This window comes from Nannobrachium achirus (assembly GCF_963921795.1).
Source record: "Nannobrachium achirus genome assembly, chromosome: 23".
Taxonomy (NCBI): Eukaryota; Metazoa; Chordata; class Actinopteri; order Myctophiformes; family Myctophidae; genus Nannobrachium; species Nannobrachium achirus.
Window position 1 is genome coordinate 45,208,951 of NC_137830.1, and position 22,298 is coordinate 45,231,248.

At 42.4% G+C, this 22,298-nt stretch overlaps 2 protein-coding genes across 2 annotated transcripts; both read right to left on the bottom strand.

Moving 5' to 3' along the window:
- Positions 1–603: 603 nt before the first annotated feature.
- On the bottom strand, positions 604–22,128 carry fbxo18 (F-box DNA helicase 1). The gene is made up of 22 exons (XM_080754008.1): positions 22,013–22,128; positions 21,268–21,420; positions 20,523–20,965; positions 19,867–20,052; positions 14,041–14,201; positions 13,790–13,919; positions 13,427–13,611; positions 12,924–12,998; positions 12,334–12,422; positions 11,383–11,551; positions 10,228–10,441; positions 9,676–9,763; positions 9,487–9,582; positions 9,201–9,337; positions 8,869–8,968; positions 8,586–8,752; positions 7,890–7,968; positions 7,580–7,774; positions 6,189–6,314; positions 5,409–5,515; positions 4,955–5,089; positions 604–1,848 (listed from the first exon to the last, which is right to left on the bottom strand). Exons 1-22 carry the CDS (start codon positions 22,032–22,034, stop codon positions 1,696–1,698), a joined length of 3,210 nt encoding a protein of 1,069 aa, XP_080610134.1. The 5' UTR covers positions 22,035–22,128; the 3' UTR covers positions 604–1,695.
- On the bottom strand, positions 2,634–4,149 carry LOC308308595 (putative protein FAM10A4; the record flags this gene model as incomplete). The annotated part of the gene is made up of 1 exon (XM_080754018.1): positions 2,634–4,149. Exon 1 carries the CDS (start codon positions 3,738–3,740, stop codon positions 2,634–2,636), a length of 1,107 nt encoding a protein of 368 aa, XP_080610144.1. The 5' UTR covers positions 3,741–4,149.
- Positions 22,129–22,298: the final 170 nt, after the last annotated feature.

Consider the following 22,298-nt stretch of genomic DNA (forward strand, 5'->3'; position numbering starts at 1 on the left):
CACCCATCTATTATTCCAGTTTTACTTCAAAGAATTATCTTCGAAAAATAAGAATAGGTACAAAACTATGGCACCACCTCTTTAAGAAAATGGTTAGGTGGCTAACCTACGTCTGAACATGCTTTTCTTAGAACTTGGCTCATGTTCTACAAGGTATTTGGAGTAAATTTCTACTCTAGCCACTCATTATGTACAGATCTCCATAAAAGTTGGTTTCATAATGTAAAAGATGCATGTAGCAGCAGCTTATGTGGGCTGTTGTACACCAACAGCCATAAGTGAAACCTGCTGGGGATCTGGCCATATGGGATGCATTTTGTCTACTTGCGTGTCCAAGCTGCATATTTTCCTAGTAGCCCACAAAGGAAACAAGTCCCCCATTAGTCTTTCTGTGCCGTTTACGTTTTTGACTAATAAAGCAATCATTCGATCAAAAGCCATTTGGCTACTTGTATGAGTCCTTAATCCCTGGCCAGCTAGGAATATAGGGTTTAAGTGGATAAATGCACACCGGTCAGTGGATTGAAATGTATGTTAAGATATATTTGATTGCCTGGATCTCTTTTTAACAGGAGAAAAAATGAAATGAAACAAGACTGCTTTCACTCTGTTTTAGTTAAAAAACAACAAAAAACAAAGGACTGACATACTCCATTGGAGCAATTGGCATTGCTGTGAACAAAGACACCACCTGTGGGTTCACCACAGGTAATAATTGTACAAATTGAGTGGAAGAATGTTCACTTATAAACACGGATGTATTGCATACAGCAGTTGTCGTCATTCAGAATATTTTTCACATAAAAAAAGCCTTTCTTCCAAAAGGAAGGTTGTCACTTCACTCCAGTTAGTACTCGTGTGCTGATCGAGTCTTAAGAAATTACTGACAACCAACGATGACATTTAGCAAAAGCAGTAAAAGGTAAAATATCTACTGTGTCATTACCATAGAGAAACCTGGAAAGATCTGCAGGATATGTTGAAAATGTATTTGAATATCAATTTACTCAATGTAAGTTTACCATAAAAGGCACAATTCAGTCTGTGACTGTTTACATGAAAACTAAATTCAATCATGTTAAGAGACACTCACCAAGCCCTCCCACCCCAAAAATGACCTGGGTTCGAAAATCCCAAGTCTGGTCTTGCAAGTCTCTGCTATTTACCATCTCTCTACATACAATGAAATAAAAGCATAAAAATACCAAAATGAAATCTTTTAAAAGAAATTATCTTAAAAAACATAATAGAAAAAGCCATGACGAGAATAGAAACAAAACAATGATAAACATTCATTCAAAAGCCATGACGTGAATAGAAACAAAACGATAAACATTCATTCAATATTTTCCTGCACATAATTCCAGGTTATTTTATGCTAGCAACAGTAGAAATGTTACACATTATACCTTTAAAAGACATATCGTCACTGTCGGGCAGAAACCTTGTATCTCCAAGTTCCAAATGTGTACGTTTTTCCATAAAGTAAAGCCCTGCTTCATCACACAAGACTGTCGAACACAATTAGTGAAAATAGCAACTCTTGTAGATCAGCTATTTTCACAATTTTAGATCATTCTTAGAATGACAAATACAAAATAATGGTTTTGGACATACAAGGTTTCCACCCGACAACAATGATATACACGTAATGTTTAGGTACAAACTGGGACGCCAGGGACACATGTGTGCATCTCAATAGATCCTGACATAGCATTGCGGCAGCACCGCAATCTCTTGTGTCTCTTGAAGCTCGAATATCTTCTCTGTCTGCAAGAATGCAGTTGGACCGATGCGTTGCCACACGCACCTCTCACACAGTGGGCCCCCGGTGTCCACATTGTCCGACTGGAGGGAAAAAACAAGACTTTAACATTGTCGTCTAACTCAGGCAGATCTGAATCATGAGTGTGACGTTCATACTTTTTTTTTACCTTTAATGTAGTGTTTCTCTTTTTTATTTTTTTTTTATTGATGTGAATTGTCATTTTTCAAAAGAACAGTAACATTTTCTTGCATTTGGAAGATAGACAAAGGAACATGTTATCTTGCAGCGAAGGTGAGAGGGGAAAAAAATACAAAAAACAAAATCAGCCTAAGGAAAAAAACAAGTGCTAGCCACTGTACATAGTAAATTCTCAGATCCAGATATAGATGGATGACATATTGCCAGTTTAGAAATGGCTATAAAATGTTTGAGCTGGTGGCTCAACACAAGTGTTCTCTGTTAGCAAATTCAGGTCACAAACAGATCATTTAAACGTTGCTCCTGCCCCACCTTTCCTCCCTTGAATAGTATAAAAGCTTACAGCATACCTTTCTTTAGCTCCATTATTATATTATTATTATTCATGCCCATTAAGCCATCCACCCTCTCCCCATTTCACCCATACACGCTACGGTGGAATAACTGTTAAAAAGCAATGTGGCTTGCCAAATAGCATCACTAAACAAACATCCATTAACCTCATACATCACCCTCTTCTCACAGTTATCCTTTACGCTAAACTTAACAAACTTGAACTCCATACTCTTCTCCTTCTCTCCACATGAATCCTTTCCTGTGTCCTTCTTCTCCCCACATTTATCCATTCCCCTGTACCCTTTCTTCCTCCTCCTACTCATCGTCCACTCTAGGGTTTTGGTGGGGCTCCTCTAAACCTGGCACTCTCCAGCTTGGCGATGAGGGCCATGATCTTGGGGTTGCCCTGGTACTTGGCAATGTTGGCTGGGTTCCGGGCCATATCCTGGAAAGCGGCATTCACTTCTGGGTCCTTTATAGCATTAACAATTTCAGGGTCCTTCAGGAAATCCCCAATTCCAGGCATGCCACCAGGCATGCCACCTGACAAGCCACCTGGGAAGGCAGCACCACCTGGGAACCCTGGGAAGCCGCCAGCTCCACCAGCTGATCCAGCTCCTACACCAGCAGCTTGTCTAGCCTCTTCCTCCCTCTGTGCCCGCACATGTTCTTCCGTGGCTTTCTTTATCCTCTCCTTCTTGTCCTTCTTGCGCTCATACTTGCGTCTGTGCTCGATGATTTTGTTAGCCTTAGGTTGGACTTCCTTCAACAAAGCGCTGGCATCATTGTCATAGTCCAGCTTACATGCTGTAGCCAAGTCCTTGGCTGCCTCCTCCCAGTTACCGAGGAGCTTGTGAGCTTTCCCCCGCCATTTGTAAGGCTGTGCAGAGTCTGGGTTAATGACGATTGCTCTATCACAGTCCCTCTTAGCTGCATTAGGTTTCTGCATCCGGATGTAGACACTTGCCCTCTTGGCATAGAGAATGGCTACACAAGGGTTCAGCTTGATAGCATCAGTGAAAAGGTCTAGGGCTTTCTGAAGATCACCCTCTCCTAAAGCGTTAATGGCCTCCATCTTCTTCTCATTGGCCTGGTCCATCATCTCCTCTGTCGCCTCCAGATTTTCAAAGTCTCCCATCTCCTGCGGTTCATCTGTATCTGGTTCAATCACCCCCTCGTCGTCGATCTCTATATCACTCTCTTCACTCTCAGAGAGAACAAGAGGCTCAGGAGCTCCTCGAGTAAAGGTGGGAGAAGGACCACATGGGCATCCACCCTTGCATGAACCGCCAGTTTTGGAAGGTCCTGGTGGAATTCTGGCACCCATTCCCTCCAACCATATCCTGACGAATCCCAGCTCGGGCAGGTGCAATATAGCAGGATTGGAATCACACAGTTGTACGAAGGCCTTCAACTCGTACACTTTCCGTGGGTCCATGTTGACTCTGCGGTTGAGATTCTGGGTTACGATGGTTGAATCTGAAGCTACCCATGGGGTACTTCTTTTATACCTGCATTGGTTGAGTGAGTCTTGGTGATGTCATGATGAAAAGTCAGCCATATCCAATCTTGAGTCTGTGATGTCAGACGTGGGGAGATCAGTAGTCTCCATATATGGCCATCCAGGGCTTACTGAGGTCGGTGTTGTGATCTCCATATATGGGGATCCATGTGTTGTACCCATTTGGGAGGTAACAAGCAAAGCCTTCTCTAACAATAGACCTTTTAAAAAAGGTACTAAAATTCACTTTACAAAAAACAAACTACTTTATTAAAACAAAATCAGTTGTCAATGTAATGTAATCAGTTGTGTAATGTAACGTTGATTGCAAATCTTACAATCTTGGGAAATGCATTATGCTGTGGTTTTGTCACTTTTAACCTACTATAATCCTACTATCCTAACCTAAAGAGAAAGAAAAAAGAAGAGGAAACATCTGTCCGTCAGTCATCCTGTCTGTCTGCATCCAACTTCCTCCTCAATGCATGGGTTAATGGTCTGAATTTGCACATACGAACATAATGTTGAAGCAAAGCCAATTTTTCACATTCCCCAAATTTAAGCAGTTTAATTGAATTTTTGCCACAGGCTATGGGCTCTGCTGTCACGAATCTTTAGCTACGGCCGTGGTCCGATTACCCGCTAGGTGGACCTAGCTTTGGGGACACAACGCCAGACAGAACAGCAGCACAGACAGCTTTATGAGCGTTGGAGAGCTTTGGATATTATGTTGTACTGTTGTTGCGTCATCTGCCTTGTTAGCACAAATAGCCTAGCTATAACAGCATAAACAGGAGGACTTCTCATAGTAAATGACTGGATTGTCAGACAAAGCCAGGATCAAACGAGCAGCGCTCCTCTTCAACATTGTAGAAGGTTTTAGTCAGTGTTGTGCTTTCAAAGTCTGCCTATAGTTTGGGTGAGCAGTCTGTCCACGTTCCCAGGTATGGACTAGTTGGTATTCAATTATCGGTTCAGGCACCGGCACCAGTTTTAAACTATCATTTTACAAGGGGCTTGAAACCTTGGGCTGATTTTGTAGTTTGTTTTTCATAAGACCTGCATCAGATACAAAAACAAACAATACCTCCCACCCTACCTATATGAGAAACTGAAGGCGTGAGTCTGTGTGCATGTGTATGCGTGCTTACATATCTCATCGGCCGTCTGCACATGGCAAAAGCAGAATCGGCCATGATGAAGTTTTGACATTCTCGGACAGAGCAGTGTGGAGGCTGGCCCTCTTGCATCACGGAGTTGATCATTTCTGACTTGAGGCAGTAGTCCTGGAGAAAACAAGGAAGGCAATGGCAGGTCAGGTAGATGGCACAGTATCGATTTGAAAGTGGGGAAAGAGCTTGTGCTCATTTCTGTTGTAGGTGTGATTGGAATGGTTTGATTCAATGATTCTCAAAGTGGATTCCAGGGATTCTGTGGGTTCCTTTAGGGGGGTCTAAATTGACCTATACGGGTCCATTTGGTTCCATTTGTACACTGTCAAAGTTAAGTGGAGACCTTGACATTTAACAGACAACAAGAGTAGAGTTGAAGCCATGAAAAACCTTTAAAGATAGGATGTGGTTGGGGTCTGAGTTGGACGCTTACCCCAGCCTGAGTGAGGATATGACTGACACTCTTGCTGACAATCAGGTTAGTCTTGGCACGGGTCACTGCCACATACAGTAGGTTCCACTCATCTACTGGAAACATACCTATGGAGGATCAAACAGAACAAACAGGTTAAATTTGACGGAGTTGAGGGACAGGAAAATGCATAGTTTTTACTAGATTGTACAAACGTCATTTGAAGTGTTAAGAAGACAAAACACTGTGTGAACTGAAGCTTAGTATCACAGGATAAAATATAAAGATGGGAAACAAACTGTGTGGGTGAGGAAAGAGTAGGAAAAAAATCACAAATGGATATTTATTAAAATCCCACAAATTAAAGGACAAATCATGACAGCAGGCACAAATGCAACTCATATTGCTATGGAACAAATCTGGACACCATGACAAGGAAGGAGATGACCAAATGCATAATAGTCATTAGCTAATCTGAAACAAACTGCTAAGATCAGATCCTGGTTGCACAGTACTTGATTCATATCTCTCAATTAATTTATGTATGACTTCTGCATTACATGTCTTATGATGAGGTTTCTGAATTATGCACACATAGAAACTGACAAAAAACACAGACAAAAAGTACACACACACACACACACACACACACACACACACACACACACACACACACACACACACACACACACACACACACACACACACACACACACACACACACACACACACACACACACACACACACACACACACGACACACACACACACACACACACAAATGGACATTATAATACACACTCCATGAGAGGCCGCGGAATTGTGGAAGGTTGTGTCGGGCACAGGGAACCTTGGCGAAGTCATCAGTGACGATCACAGTGTCAAACTCCAGACCTTTGGACTTGTGGACTGTTCCCAGGATGAAGTCTACAACAACAACAAAAATTATAATAATAATGGGGAAAAAAAATTAGGAGAATTCCGGAATAGCTTTTTCCTTACCTTAATCTGATGTCATTATATCCCAAAAGTGGTACAGGTAACTATTTTCATAAATCCATCCCAAGTCCATTGCAGCTCAGAGCGTGAGCGCTGTCATTCATATTAACTGAACAGTATCTCTGTAGCCATTAAACGAAACGGGTTTCTTACATTGATGCTCCTACATCATGCAAGCACCAGTTAAAGTTACTTTCCATCCCTCATATACTGTGTGCACAGTGCACATCCCATAACCCACACACTGCACATCATTTTGGAGCTCATATCTTTGAACGGGTAAGGGCTAGTACATATAATTCTAGGGGTCCGTGACATATCATTCTAGGGGTCTAGGGTTCCGTGACATTAAAAGCACCACAGATAAAGACACATGTGTTTTTCAGAAAACCATTAGGATTTAGAAGACATTTTTAGGTACTTTTCAGGTCTTAACCCTTCCAGTGCCAGCCCCTAGAGGGCGCCAAAGAATGCCAGGGTATCTCCCATAGGCGAGCGCATTAGCATCCGGGGACTCACGTTGCAGTGACGCGCGTGCTCACGTTCGTGCACGTCATGAAAAGGTCCCGGATGAAAATGGCTACAAAATAGCTATTAGCTTTTTCTCATTTAAAAGATCATTTTTCGGCGATTTCGCCGTAAATAAACCTCGCGCCGCCTCCCTAAAAACACAATCCAGAGAAAATGACCTTCAAAGATGTGGGTTTGCATTGGATTCGGCAGCGATTCGCGGCAGCGTTACTCGTTTACGGCCGGCCGGGGGGGCGGCCGGATCTCGGTCACTGGATGGAAAATTTAGGCTGGGGCTTCAGTAGGCCTCGGATCATTTTATTCATTTCATTAAAAAAGCCGCATTAATTCGGGATCGGCACACTGGACGTCGTACCGCCGGCGGCGCCGAACATTCGGTGAACATTGGGGGGCTCAAAAATGTATTTTAAACCATTTTTAATGGAATATATCGTCGGACCATGTAAAATGGCTCGCTGGAAAGCGTAGGACGAGCCAGGACCACCCACGGCTCTACAAGCAGCTCAGGGTAAGTAAAATAATAATAAAAAAATTGTATTGGATTGAAATAAAGCCGAACTTGTTCGGGATCGGCACAATAAGAGTTAATGGGTTAAGAAGAGTGTGCTGTGTACACAATGTGTGATTATGTGTATGCTTAATGGGCACACACGCATGCATACCTGCGTTGTCCATTTCACTCACGGAACACCTATTGAAGCGTTCCACCAGTTCCGGGATGCGTTTGCCGTACTTTTCCACCACGGTCACTTTGGCCTCCAACTCGCGGTCTTCTGTCTGTTCAGCATATTTCTTCAGGCCGTGGAACCCCCCCAATTTTGGTTTGAGGAAGTTTTTGATGAAGGGGTCTTTTATGGCTTTAGAAGAAGGAAGGGAATAAAGAAAAGGCTAACATTAATTCCACAAAAATGCACAAAACATCATTTGGTGATAAAGATAGAGCAAAGAATAATGCAAGTGAGTGTGCCTCACATCTAGGGTTTTCACAGCCTGACATTAGCTTCCATATGTCCAGAATCTTTTCCAGGCTGGTACTCCAACTCTTGCTTCCCTGGAAGATAAGAAATTACAATTAGCACATTAGCTGACAGACACTCTTATCCATATCCAGAGATCAAAGTAAAAACGTCAAGTTTTACATTTCACCCAGGTCAAAAACATGCTCCTTAAAGTCACAAACTCAGTGTTATCTGAGATACTTCTCATTGTCTGTACCAGTATCTCTTCTCTGTACCCGGATTCACATTAGTAGTATCTTGTGTATAGAAATAGTATTATGTATTGCTTTTTCCAATAAATTAATGTACAAGTCAGGTTCATCTTCCAGAGCATGAATGCAAGTTCCATGACGACCCGCCATGATTAGATTTTGAAACGGTCTTGTGTGCAAGTGGAAATAGAGGAAAATGGGCAATGAGATCACCAAAATCTGTATGGTTCATCCTCTGAAGAGTGAACTGAAAGTGCACAGCAAATTCCCTGTCAGTCCAGCAAGTAGTTTTCAATAGTTTCTAGCTTTGTTTGTGACCCAAACATGTGTTTGACTTGGAATGCTGATAATGTACGGTATGTACAATTTAAATATGTGTGGACTAAATGTTATACTACTGATATGGGATATCAACATTAAGTCAGTGTGTGTTCATGTGGATGGATCACGATTCTTACTCCAACAAAGTGAATCTTGCAGCTGAGGTTGGCGTCGGTGAGCTTCACGGCTTCACTGAACACGCTGATGTTAGTACGGGACAAGATTGCCGTCTTCCCCCGCACAGACACGCCTCCTGATCCATTCATCGCAGCAAATGGATACGTGCTCTCGTCACAAAACCGACCTGTGGGTGGACGGGTAACACACAGAGAGGAACACACACGCACAGAAAATAGATCAAATGCTTTGTTGTTTTCAATAACATTAATTTGTTGATTAACACAAAAACTAAAAATATACCTGGCTGGTTTCCTCCCACTAGAATCTTCTTTTTGATTCCCTTGCACACTCTGAGAATGGTGGCGCTTACGTAGGCGATTTCAGCACCAAACCTAAAACTCTGGAAAGAGGAATTAGCAAAAGAAATAAGAGTAAATATAGGGCAGTTTCACTTTAGTTTTCACCTTAATTCAACAACGGTTTATGCAAGTCTGGGTGAAAGGGCCATTGCAGCTGCACTTTTTGTTCAACATGAGGTATGAGAATGTTTTGTGGTGTGTGTGTGTGTGTGTGTGTGTGTGTGTGTGTGTGTGTGTGTGTGTGTGTGTGTGTGTGTGTGTGTGTGTGTTCACCTGTGTCAGGTAGAAGAGGTGAGTGTGTTCCACCATGTGCAGTGCGTTGACCGCCCCCCTGAAGCTGTAGATCTGCTGGTGGGGATCTCCAACCAGAATCTTCCCACACCGCGAAGGCAGCAAGATGTCCATGGTGGCTGGGAAGGAAATTAAACAAGAAAGATGGAAGGGATGAAAAGAGGGGGGTGTAGGAAGCGAGGGAGGCAACAAACATGGGAGGCAGAAAAGAGAGAAGAAAGCGTAATAGCGATGTAATGTACCAAGGATATGTGATACTACAGCATACCTGGAGTGCAGTCCTGTGCCTCGTCTATGAAAATGACATCAACGGACATATAATCCGAGACACACGGATTTCGCAGCTGCCACAACTTCAGATAACCTGATAAAAAAAAAGACAGTCCCGTTGAAACCTTCAAACCTTTCTTTCATTTTCCCCCGCTAGCGATTAACACTGCCTGTATTGCTGACTTACCGTCATGAGGCATTTTATATGCCTGTTCACGCATTTCTTTAGGATCTTGCATTTTGTCCCAGATCATCTGAGCATCATTCACATAGCCCTGCAATTTCACAGAAATTCACAATTACCTGGGTGTGCTCACAAGTGCACAAGCAGGACACCAGTGTTGTTTACCACTGGTATGTCACACTTTTGACTCTGCAAGTGTTTTGGAATGTGCTGCTATGTAGTGGTGTGTTTGTGGGAGCAGGGCAGGAATTTCACGGCGGCAACGACGGCCATGCCCGTGTGCCCCTCGAAAAATGACACGCTCAAACAGCCACAGTGGCCGTGGTGCCCCAGTGCCCCGACCAGCGCCCACAGCCGTTGACAATTTCATTGAGGAATAAAGAGGAGACGGAAATGTAGAACTACAAAATAAAGACTGGGCTAAAATCTGTCTACATTTTAGTTCACAAACAAACAGACGAAATATGTCCTCATTGTCCTGTGATGTGCATCACTGTGTGGGAGTAATGTATATATTTGTGGATGTTCTTGCAATGTGTGCATCTGTGTAATCACCCTCATCGCCTCGTTGTCCAGGTGTACTGTGACTCCCTTGTTGTTTTTGCAGGTGGCAGGGACATGGCTGGTGTTGATACGCCTGTCTGTTGAGGCCATGTAAGCGTTCAGAGTCTCCGTAACAACCTTGGCATTTATGAATCCACCACGGCCTTTAGGCAGGACATAGTTTATAGTCAATGGCTTCAGGTTCCAGCCCAACTTCTTCTTGTATCTGTTGTAGGGAAGCAGAGACAACATGACTAGGTGCAGGAAAACAAGTTGAAGGTTGGTTTAAGGCCTGGTGTGGAAAATATACTGCGTTAGAAAAGATAAACCTACAGCGAGTGGTGCGATGGGCAGAGCGCATAATGGGAGGCGAGCTGCCCGCACTCCAGGAACAGTCCAAAAAGCGGTGTGTCTACCTAGATACTGTTTTGTTGATTAAACCCCCCTCTTCCCTTTCTTTTTTCTATGGAAACTATATGCGATATGGAACTATGCACAAAAAACAATTTCACACACTTTTTTACTTCTACCTGTGATGTGACAATAAAGATTCTGAACAACATTTCATCCGCTGGACTTGGAACGAGCTAAGCGCTAACATCTGCCTTTGTCCATGTCCCCAAAGATTTCTGGGCACTTAAGTAAACTGAAGCATGGCCTACATCTGGCATAGATACGGCTCAGAGTTTGTTTACACCCAGGGTCCCATGGTGATTGGCTAGCGGGACGCTTGGTGAAATTAACTCACAAATAGCACCACTCACTTCACATGATGTGTGATTTTTTTGAATGGAAAATACCCCTGTGTGTCTCATTTTCTCAGCTGCCAGCTGGATTACATTAATGTGCAATTAGCCTGATACTGAAATGGGTTATGTATGTAATATGTATGTCAATGGTTGGTACTGAAAATTCCACACTAACTGCTTTGCAAAAGCATTAACTGTGAAAAAGCAGGCCTGGTTTACAGCAGACTATTAAATGAGAAACCTAAATAATATAGGCACTCAATATTATTGTTCTAAGTACTACACAAATACAATAAAATCTGCACGCGAATTCTGAGGATTAATAAACGCATGAACAACACCACCTGCACACATTGATATGAAAACACTGACTTTAGCTAAAGATACAATGAGCAAAGGGATGGAAGTGGGGACTGACATGTGGCCCACAGCAGCGAAGGCCATGGAGTGGACGGTCCTGCAGGTCACGTTGCTGGGGAAACGACGCTGTGCCTCTTTGGCCACCGACACGTTGAAGGCCACGTAGAGGAACTTCAGGTGTGGCCTTTGTTCGGCGTACTGCACCAGGGTGGTGGTCTTCCCCGTGCCTGAAAACAGTGGTGTAAAAAGTACTGAAATGTTTTTACTTAGGTAAAGGTATCAATGCTGCAATGCAAAAAAAGACTCTGTTACAAGTAATACAAAATTACTTGAGTAAAAGTACAAAAGTATTGGCATCAAAATACCAAAAGTAAAAGTAGTCGTTATGCAGAACGTCCCATTTCACAATTTATCATATCTGACCATTTGACAACTACAGTAAATGTGATAGTACAGTTAGGTTGATCTACTTTTATGTTGGATTTTTGAGTGGCCCTTACAGAGTATTTGTGCTAAATTTCATGCTCGTATCACAAAGTGAACTTCGTCAGGAATCTGCTGCACTAAATAGGAAAACTGGAGTCAATATACAATTTAGCCATTTAGAAGATGCTCTTATCCAGAGCAACATGGCATGAATCCTAGTAAACAAGTTGTTCAAGTCGACTAAATATCAAGATTTTATTTGACAAAAAAGTATTTTGGCAGGCCTGGATGGCATTATAATACATCATTTAAACTATTCGATCTACAAACTCACAAATATTTTCAGAGCGCAACACCCAAGCGCAACCAAACTCGATGTCCTCTCCACTAGCTCCTAACATTTTGTCTAGTTTTGATTTGTTGACGAAATTGTCAATATATTTTGTCTTAGCTTTAGTCATCATAGCTTAGTTTTTATTTCGTTTTTGTCGGTGAAAAAAGGTAGTCGACTAACATTTTTCGTCATAGTCTACGAAATCAACATTGATATTAAGGTGCTCCTACTAGTGAATGGTGCCTGTACCTGCAAAGGCCATGATCTTGACCACATGGTCGTTCCTGATGTCATGGCTTAGGATCTGATGTTGCTCATGTGTCATGGGAAACTGGGGCCTAATGGCAGGAAACACACGCACGCACACGCACACACGCACACGCACACACACACACACACACACACACACACACACACACACAAGCTAAAATCAATTATACAAAACAAATATTGTGTTATATTATACAAAACCAAAGTAGAATATCTGATCCTGAGTATAGGATTAATACAAGATGTTGATCGCATTTGTGACATGTTTTAGCCTCGCTATCTGTGGGGCTCAGGATAGCTATGTGATTACCAGAATGCCTTCCCTCTAGTGCCACCCCTAGGACAGAATTTAGTTATGCACGCACACACAGTAATCTCTCAACATCTACTGAAAAAAACTAAATAACAGTTAATGTGCACTGCCAGGATGAATCATTCTAGGCAATATGGCGTTTAGCTAGGCCAATCACTACAACCTGTTATTCAATTGTTTTGCAAGGTTTATTATATAACGCCTTTAAAATCCAAGGAATTAACAAGCCTGTATACCAATGCCTTTGCAACCTCACCCGTTGTGATTGGTGTAGATTGGAGAGGGCGCATTCTCCATCAGGTGAAGTACATAATAAATATTATAGTGCAACCTGGAGAAGACATGGGAAAGAGTAAAGTGGGTATATGAAAAAACGTTTTTTTTCTGTTTTTTTTTTTTTTTTCTTTTTTACTATTTATTGACCACGATTTAAAATGTAAAACATAGAGGCTCAGTATAATCGTGGAAAAACATAAAACAAAAGCAATTCTCTACTCAGTCCAAAAACTAAATGTAGACGTGATTTATTTTTTAGAATACAGTTGAGGAGCCTTGCAGACAGAGGTTCTGCAGCCTACATAGATGTTTTGAAACAATTTTGTGAAAAACATATAATAAAACCTCAAATGTACAAATGCTCAAATACATCCATAATGTACTGTAATAAATGTTCGCATGATAATTGTGAAACTGCACAAACTTTCACTGTACAATTGAACCATAAATGTCCCATCCCTATGTACACTGCATACGTCTCACCGGTTGCTGATCCAGATATTGTTCCTGTCCAAGGCCAGCAGAAACGTGGCCATCTCATTCAGGAACTCTGTGATGGCGCTGTGAGTCATGGTGCCTTGGAGGTGGGACACCAGTGCCTGCACGTCCTTCACCGTTTCACTCAGCAGCAAAACCAGAGCCATTGCTGCATAGGCCCTATTAGGACCCTGAACAATGAAAAGAACATTTTAACATTTGTTAAAACTATGTACCGGTATATAGTATGTGAGGGCAAGATGGGAGGCAAAATATATACTTTGTTGCGTGCCCATTTTGACTTTGTGGAGTGAAAGGGTTGTGCGACGATGAATTAGCCGCAACAATGAAAAACTCACAACAACTCACATTTTGGGGGATATTCGGAAATCTGGAGGCGATGCAGGCCTCAGCTTGGGGAAACAGACGATGCTTCTTAACACACTGCTGAACATCTTCAGGACTCACCCTCTCACCAGGCATATGTTGAGCCATCAAGCTGATGAAAGCATACATATTAAAAAACACACTTTGCAAGACATCTTTCTCCAACACATACAATTTACAATTTAGGCATTTAGCAGACGCTCTTAATCCAGAGCGATTTACGATCAAATTACCTGACCAGTTGACACACACTCTGACTCTGTTGCACTTGTCTCTGTCGTCCGTCATTGGATTCTAGAAGTATGCCGCTGTCTTCAAGGATTGTCCTGACAGTGGACATTGCAGTTTTCTCTCCCATGAGGTACCGGTAGTACCGCTTCTTCAGGGGCACAAACTGCACGCGATACACACACAATGACACATTAAACAAGCCATTAACACCTGGAACGCATTATTACATATTATTACTTCAACCATTATTTTATGTTTTAGCGATTGAAAAATATCTATTTCTTTATTTGTGCAAGTCTTTGAATATATTGACTGGGTCTCGCAAATTGTAGGGAACGGGTTGCTCAGATGATACTGACAATAAGTCAGTGCGATTCCAACCTAAAATAGCTCTAATTACTGAATCAACTTGTTTAACACTTAAAGACTTATTTATTCCAGATTCATTCTAGAAAATCAGAGCCCATGGTTAGGGTCTTTAGGAAAACAACTTGTTTACATTCTATTCACACATACACTTCCTCTGATTGGACAAGAGATGTTCCATTGCTTTCGTTCAAACATGGTTTCACACCAGTTATCTTAACCTCAGTGTTTATGGGTCTAATGGGGGTCTTAGGGCCCGTTCACATTGAGCCGATCCCGGGGCCGAGGATCCCCGACCAGATTTCGGGAGGACCCCCCGGGAAAATCGTTTGGTCGGCCCCGGAATCGGTCTTGGGCTTGAACAGTACCCCGACACGATCGGATTATGTTAATTAGCTTTTTTATGACCTCGGGACTCGTCGGGAGCACTCACGATAATATCAAAAAAGCTTGATATTTTCGGGTCATCGGGTAGGAATCCTTTACAATCATTGTCGTCTGAATGAGCTCACGGGATTGCATCAGATTATATGAAGCCAGCTCCTCCTTTTTTTAGGCTGCGCAGAGTGTAGGCTATTCTGTCACAGCCTACACTTTTATTATTATTATTAGCCTACTTACTTTTTACTTTAGCCTACTCTCTCCCTTGTTGTAATCACTTGTTCAAAAACGTTATAGCCTATAGCGTTCTTTCTTCTTTTTTCTTCTTCTGCGCAGTCATTTGGCAACAAGGCAGTGTCTTTTTTTTTGCTGCGCAGATTTGGCTAGGGCAGTGCTGTTCTATCCGTGTATTATAAGGGCTCTAAATTGACCTTGTGCAACTTGACAGACATATATAATATCTTATTCATATAATGTAATACTCAAAGTCAGAGACATTCCATTGCATTCCTTTTTTTTTTTACTTTTACGCGCGGGCTGCAGGCACATCATTGCGCCTCTCGTTCTGTCAGTTTGTTCATTGGTCCTCAAAGAGGACCGCCAGTCCTTGGGGAGTTCCAGGGGGTCCCCAGCTAAATGATATTGAGGAACCTAGGCCTGTCCCTATTCTATATGCTTGGATGTTGGTGGGACAGTAAAAAAAAAGAAAAAAGCGAGAGGTTAAACTTTTTTTTTTCCTGCGACTGCACGCCCACAACGGCGAGGTTTGGACATTCATAATTGCTATTAGCTGATTAAGCTCATGTCTGTTTAATGTCTGGCTGGTTGCCGTTAAAATGCTGGTTGATGCTTTTTAGGAGTGGACACTGGTCAATCAATGATATTGGAGATGCGACACTCTCAGCCGTGTCTTGCTGGATGCGCATCACATCTCGCTTGCCAAAAACATAACTGAATATATAATTATAATATCTATAAAGTGAGCAGCGGCCAGTGTGCGCACAGTAGCCTACCTAGAAGACTACCAACCTACCTTTGTTTTTATAATGTTTTGTCATGATGGCGCAGTTATCACTTGTGTGCAAAGGACGATGATACACGAAAGAAGAATGTAACACCAACTTCTACCAATTAATCCATTGCTGTGACAGACAGACAGGGTGAGACAGCCAACGTGCTTCCTTGTAGACTACATAATCCACTGGGTCCAGCTTGGTTCAGATCAATCATATCAACATAACAGTAATAACACCAACCAAAGTCAGAATAAAAAGAGTCCACGAATAGGCCTGCACACTCGCTCATAATGTCCTCCTCCTCCGGCTGCCAGCAGCGTCAGTTCTGCAAATGCTAAGGTATGGTAACATGGCTGTTGTCTTGCACGTATGGCGTGCAATACACTAGTCATGTTGCCAATACCTACTTTTTAGCAACAAGCACAAGCATGATGAATTCATTTTAAGAAGTACATTTTATTATTTTCTCCTGTAATCAAGGTACGTTATACCATACCCATGTGCACCTCTGTAGTCTAATTTGCGCAGTGATGGAAAAAGTATACTCCCATTCTTTACTTAAGTAAAAGTATCAATACTGCATTATTAGCTACAAATATGGCACAGACAGAGAGAGAGAGAGAGAGAGAGAGACTCTTTGTTATAGACTATAGCGAATATATTTGTTTAATTTCGCTGTTTTAATATTTAATTAGGTAATAAAATGGATTTTGGAGCATAGCGAGTCAGAACACCGCAGCTGCAGGACTTCTGCGCTAATTGGGTCGTTGGCTCGTTGACTTTGCTGGCATGCGGTAGGCCTAATTGATTATTTTGGAGAAAGATTCCCTTTAGTATAAATAATAGTCCTTTTGGTTACCATTTGGTCTCCATCATTAAGCTGGGGATCACCTGGAACACCCTCATTGTCAAAACATTAAACAAATGGCAATTAAACTGACGTGAAGAGAGAGAGAGAAAAACACTCTTGATTTTATCCCTCTTGAGGGGGCGGAATCTTCATCTAGTCACGTCTCTCATGGCACCACCCCCCCGAGATCGTGGGTGGCTAGAATCGCGAGACGTCGGTCTCATTTGTAATGGTCTGAGATATTTCACTTGGCACAGCGGGATATACCGGGCCCGGTCGCAAGACAGAGGATCGCTGTCGTTTGAAATGAACACCGATAAACCCCGGGCACGAGATCTGATCTGACCCAACATCGGCCTCTCATCTGTGAGGCCCTTTAAAGACTCTGGATGCCACATAGCACCAACAGGAAGCATTGCACCAACACGTACTGCACAGAGAACACCACTGAGGGTTGTACATAGATTAGACAATAAAGGGGCCAACTATTTTGACGTGTGCCACAGTCACTCCCAGCCAAAGATTTAAAAAAAAACAACCCCATGTTTGAAGTGTATGAAGTATGAGCGGTTGTGGATGTGAACCGTTCATTTAAGTTTCCTAACTAATCAGTGTGTGTGTGTGTGTGTGTGTGTGTGTGTGTGTGTGTGTGTGTGTGCGCGTGTGAGGGTGTGCGTGCGTGTGCGTGTGTGTGTGTGTGTGTGTGTGCGTGTGAGGGTGTGCGTGCGTGTGAGAGAGAGAGTTTTGTGGCAGCAAAAGCGTCTTGTTGTGGTTGACCCAAGAATGTTGTGTTATCTAAGGAATGTGTGTGTGTGTATGTAAACGTATGTTTTCTCATGCAAATAAAGCCCTTTGATTTCAATTGAATTGAATGTGCCTGCGTGTTTGGGGGGGAGGGGGGCTACACAGCTCTGGCTGTTTGTGTGTGTGCGTGTGTGTGTGTGTGTGTGTGGGGGGGGGGGGGGGAGAGATTAGTGTTGTGTTCTGTGACAATTGTCCTCCTCTATGGGGGTCTTTATACCAGTTCGCTTGTAAACGCTGCCGGTCTCGTTTTTGATTTATTACCCAAAAAACGTCGCGTTTACACCTGGTTGTTGGTTCGTTTTTCTGCGTTTAAACGACAAGTTGACAACGCATGAATCAAGCAAAATGTGTCATGTTCCCACTCCAGCCTACATAGGCCTATACTGTGTATTTACCCTTCAACTATAAAATATAGGCTATATTGTTTTTAATGAGACATGCTTTGTAATTAGGCTATGCTCCCAAATCCATATTATTATCGTCTGTTCGCATATTCAATGAGTCCCGCAAAAGGAGGTTTTTTAGCGAGGTGAAGTGAAACACCAACAAAAGTCACCTTTTGTTGGTGTTTCACAAGATGAAGGTCGGAACATTTATAGCCTATGGAGCATATTTCTGGACATTATCTACAGGGATGGGCAATGTAAAGTGAGTTCTGTCTTCTATCTGCAACACAGAAGTATAACGCCATGCGAGGCAGCGAACGAACGGAGTAGTTTACAGAGGCACATATGGGTATGGTAGTCTACCATACCTTGATTACAAGGGGAAATAATAAAATGTACCTATTAAAATAAATTCATCATGCCTGTTGCTAAGTATTGGCAACATGACTGTCTTGCAGCGTGCCTTCACACGTGCAAGACCAGACAACAGTCATGTTGCCATACCTTAGCTCTTACTGAACTGACGCACTGGTGCACTGGGATGCGGAATTTGTTTAATTTCGCTGTTTTAATATTTAAATGGTATGATGATGATGAAAGCAACATGCGTGCCTTAAGAGGAGGCTGGACGCACTGAGAGAAAAAGCGAAATAGCCGATCTGCAAGCTCATAATGGACATGATTTCTTTGCCTAGAGGAGAGGGAGCGAGGATATAAGTTTTTGTGATTATGATGTGGAGTCGTGGTCTCTGACTGACTGGACAGTTAGGTCTAACAGTGGACTGACACTGGACTGTTTATTCTGTCTGTCTGTCTGTCTGTCTGTCAGCAAGACTCAGCATATTACAATATTACTCACTCATTAGTCCGCTCGCTGCTTCTGTGATGAGATGCGGTCGCGGTGCGTGAAGAATTAATCCAGTATTTGTTGGTGAGAAGTTGAAAAGGGGGAACGCAAAATAGTCATTAATCATTAGTTTGCTTAGAATTGAATACCAATCCATAGCCTAATGGTTTAATTTAACTTTGCGGAGAGGAGAGCTGTTGCAGCTCCGTCAGGCTAGGCTTCCAGGTGCTAGGTCGTAATTATTGATCATCATCTGACCTACTTCTGCTGGCAGTTGTAATTGATTATTTTGTCTATAAACCAATAAATGTTTTATAGCCAATATGCTATAGACATTTTTAAAAGGCTTTCATAAACTCCTGACATTTTTCAAATGAGGTTTGGGCTAATAGATCACTATGTGTTCAGTTTAGGCTATTTTCTGGGTTTTAATTAGGCCTACAACAACACAAATAATAATAATAATATTTTCGGTTAGTCTGACAGACTGTGACACTGTTATGCAGCATGCAGGGGAGGGGAGCAGGGGAGGGGGTGCTATGACATCATCGCATTTTCACTCGCGGCCGATTTCCTATATTACATCGGTGCGAAAACGATGCGAAACCACAGAAATGCACTTTCAGAGCCGAATTCCGAAAAGTATCGGATTGGGTCATAAAAACGCGTCTCCGTGTGTCAAAATGGCCGAATCAATAGTAAAAACTATCGTCTACTAAAAAATCGACCTCATGTAAAGACCACCTATGTGTGTGTGTGTGTGTGTCGTGTTTGTGTACAGGCCTAGTGTGTGTGTGTGTGTGTGTGTGTGTGTGTGTACAGGCCTACCACTGGTCACAAGCGGTATTGAAGCTCATGATACAGACAGACAGTAACATAGATAGATGGACGGGAACTGACAAAGCGACTCTTAGGATTTATTGGGCCCGATTCATCAAACACTTTATGGCCAAATTACGTCCATATTTTGATCTTACCGGCATTTAGGACAATTCCCAAGTCAGGGTCAGATTCAGCAATGTTTTTTTGTCAGGGATTTTGAAGGTAAGACAGAAATATAAGCCAGATTTAGTCTGTGTGTGACCACTGCTCAATAAATAAAGACTTACAGAAATAAAATCTAAATGATAAAAGGCCATGATAAAAACATGAAAGTCAATCTAACTAGTGTCTCTGACCTTGGGGTCCTGGATTATGTCTTTCCAGCGGTGGCAGACCAGAATGGCGTTGCGGTGCAGGTCCTGGGCCGGGAGGAGGCTCAGAACCTTCCTCAGAACCTCCACTGGCAGATCGTCTGCGCAGCCCTGGGGCTCCACCAGGTGCCTGCTGCTGCCCAGGAGCCCATAGCAGCTGTCCGGGAGAGCCTCCACATAGGGGTGGGCGATATGGAAAAATACAATATCACGATATTTTCACAAGCTGTTTCACGATACACGATTCTTTTTCACGTCGGTTTTTATGGTTATTTTTCAAGGTACTTCACAAAAACTAGACTCTCTGGGTTCCTTTTGGGAGGTCTAAATTGAACTTTACAAGTATGTAACTGACAGTATACAAATGATGGACCCTTACGGGTCCATTTGGTTTCATGTGTATACTGTCAGAGTTAAGTGGAGACCTTGACATTTTAAAGTTTGAGAACTACTGATTTAGACCAAAATGCAGGTTTAAATTGAATTCTGCAATGAATCTCTGTATTAATGATTAAACAAGATGTTTTACAAGGCTCCCTCAATTGTATCACGATATACAGTATATGATATCTCTGAAAACGCATATCGTGGAGACATTGTATCGTCTCCACGATAATTATCACCATATCGCCCACCCCTACCTCCACATCAATTTGGGTCAGTTCTTCTTCTCCTCCTTCTGCCTGGCTGCCATGTTCTTGGCTCCAAGTCAGGACAACATCATCATCATCAAAGTCATTGTCCCACATTTCTGCCGTTATCCCCTCTAAGTAGTCAGTTTCTTCTTCCTGCTTTACTGCAGTGACTAGGAGACTAATATCGTCATCCCATCCTTCTTCCTCTTCCTCGTCCACCTTTGGATCTTTTTTAGGAGTGACTTCTCTGTCCAGACCTCTGTCCTGCTTCCATGGCGTGGCCAGGAGACTGACGTCATCATCATCATCATCCTCCTCCTCCTCATCCATGCCAAGTCCTGATTGTGGGTTGGGTATCAACTGCCGGGGGGATTTTTGGGGGCTGGAACTAACTACTTTTGTCACAGAAAAAAAGTCTGTGATGCCCTTTTGCTGTTTGTCTGGACTCCCTGACAGCAAAAAGAGAAAGCACGAAGAAATCTTTAATACGAGATCCCAGGCTAGATCCCAGGATGGGAGGAACCAAAGAATGATACAGTGCCCCAGACAAATTAAATGGTGCTAGTCTAGATGCTGTTATTTTCTTAGATTTGAGATACATCTAGCCAGAATGAGTTTGATGTGGTTAAGGATCAGAGTACAACAAATAACTCTCAATAGCTTATGCCAAATTGTTGAAGTAATATCATGTCATAAAACATTAGGATTTTGCTTTCTGTGATGTGATTATATTGTATTCCAAATCAAATACCAAGTTTTAGCCTCTTTGTGGGTGTTCTGGGAAATAGTCCTCTGTTGGGTTCATTATTGTGGCTCCTGTGGGTGACATTATTGGGCTGGGTGAGGGCATCGGCCCCCAAACGGTCACAATCCTCTGCATTGAGGTGTCTTCTTTTTGCCTTCGCTGAAAAACATTGGATGAAAGCAGGGGTTGACACCAATACCTCAGAGGCACTTGCCCACCGGATAAGTACAGGTCATGTTCTACTTGCCCAATAGTCATGCAGAACACTTGCCCGAAAAGTAAATTGTGATTGTTTCTTTTTTTTTTTTTTTTACTTTTACTTGCAAATTCTGGGGCTGTGAGATATGAAAATACCTCTATTTATGCCAAATATCTCAATAGCTATACAATATGACTTATTTTTAATTCCACAGACATTATCTTAACATTTTATTTACTTGCCACGGGCAGTCGGGCAACCGTTATCCCGGATGGTTGATTAACAGAATCAGCTTTCATTCATTCATTAGTTTAGCTACATCAGTATCAGAGATCATGTCCAAAGAGAAAAGATGATTTGTACCAGATCTAGTTACATTTTGGACAAAATAGCCAATTTGTCATCGAGTTGCCAAGATGTCCCTAGTAGTACCCACCAGTTACCCTAGATGACCCCCCGCCCAACACACACATATTCATCCATGTGGGACTCCACTCCAGTCAACTAAGCATAAATAAACATTGTTGCCATGAACTTTAAAATTCAGCTTACCTTTAACAGCGAGTTCCATCATTCACCACTTCACGATATCATCTGCCCGTCTACACAACGAAACAAAATCTCACTTTAACGTGCTGGCTTTGTTGAGTATGTACGACTATACTGTAGACCTATGTGAGAAAGAAAAACCCGTTGGAATGCATGAAAACAATCACCAAGTATGAGCCGCTGCTAACACTGCGATTCCGTCAGCCAATACGTTAATAGTAACCTAACGAAGTCAGCATTTACGTTTATTTTCCCTAAAATAGTATTTGAGAGACATGTACTTGTCTGT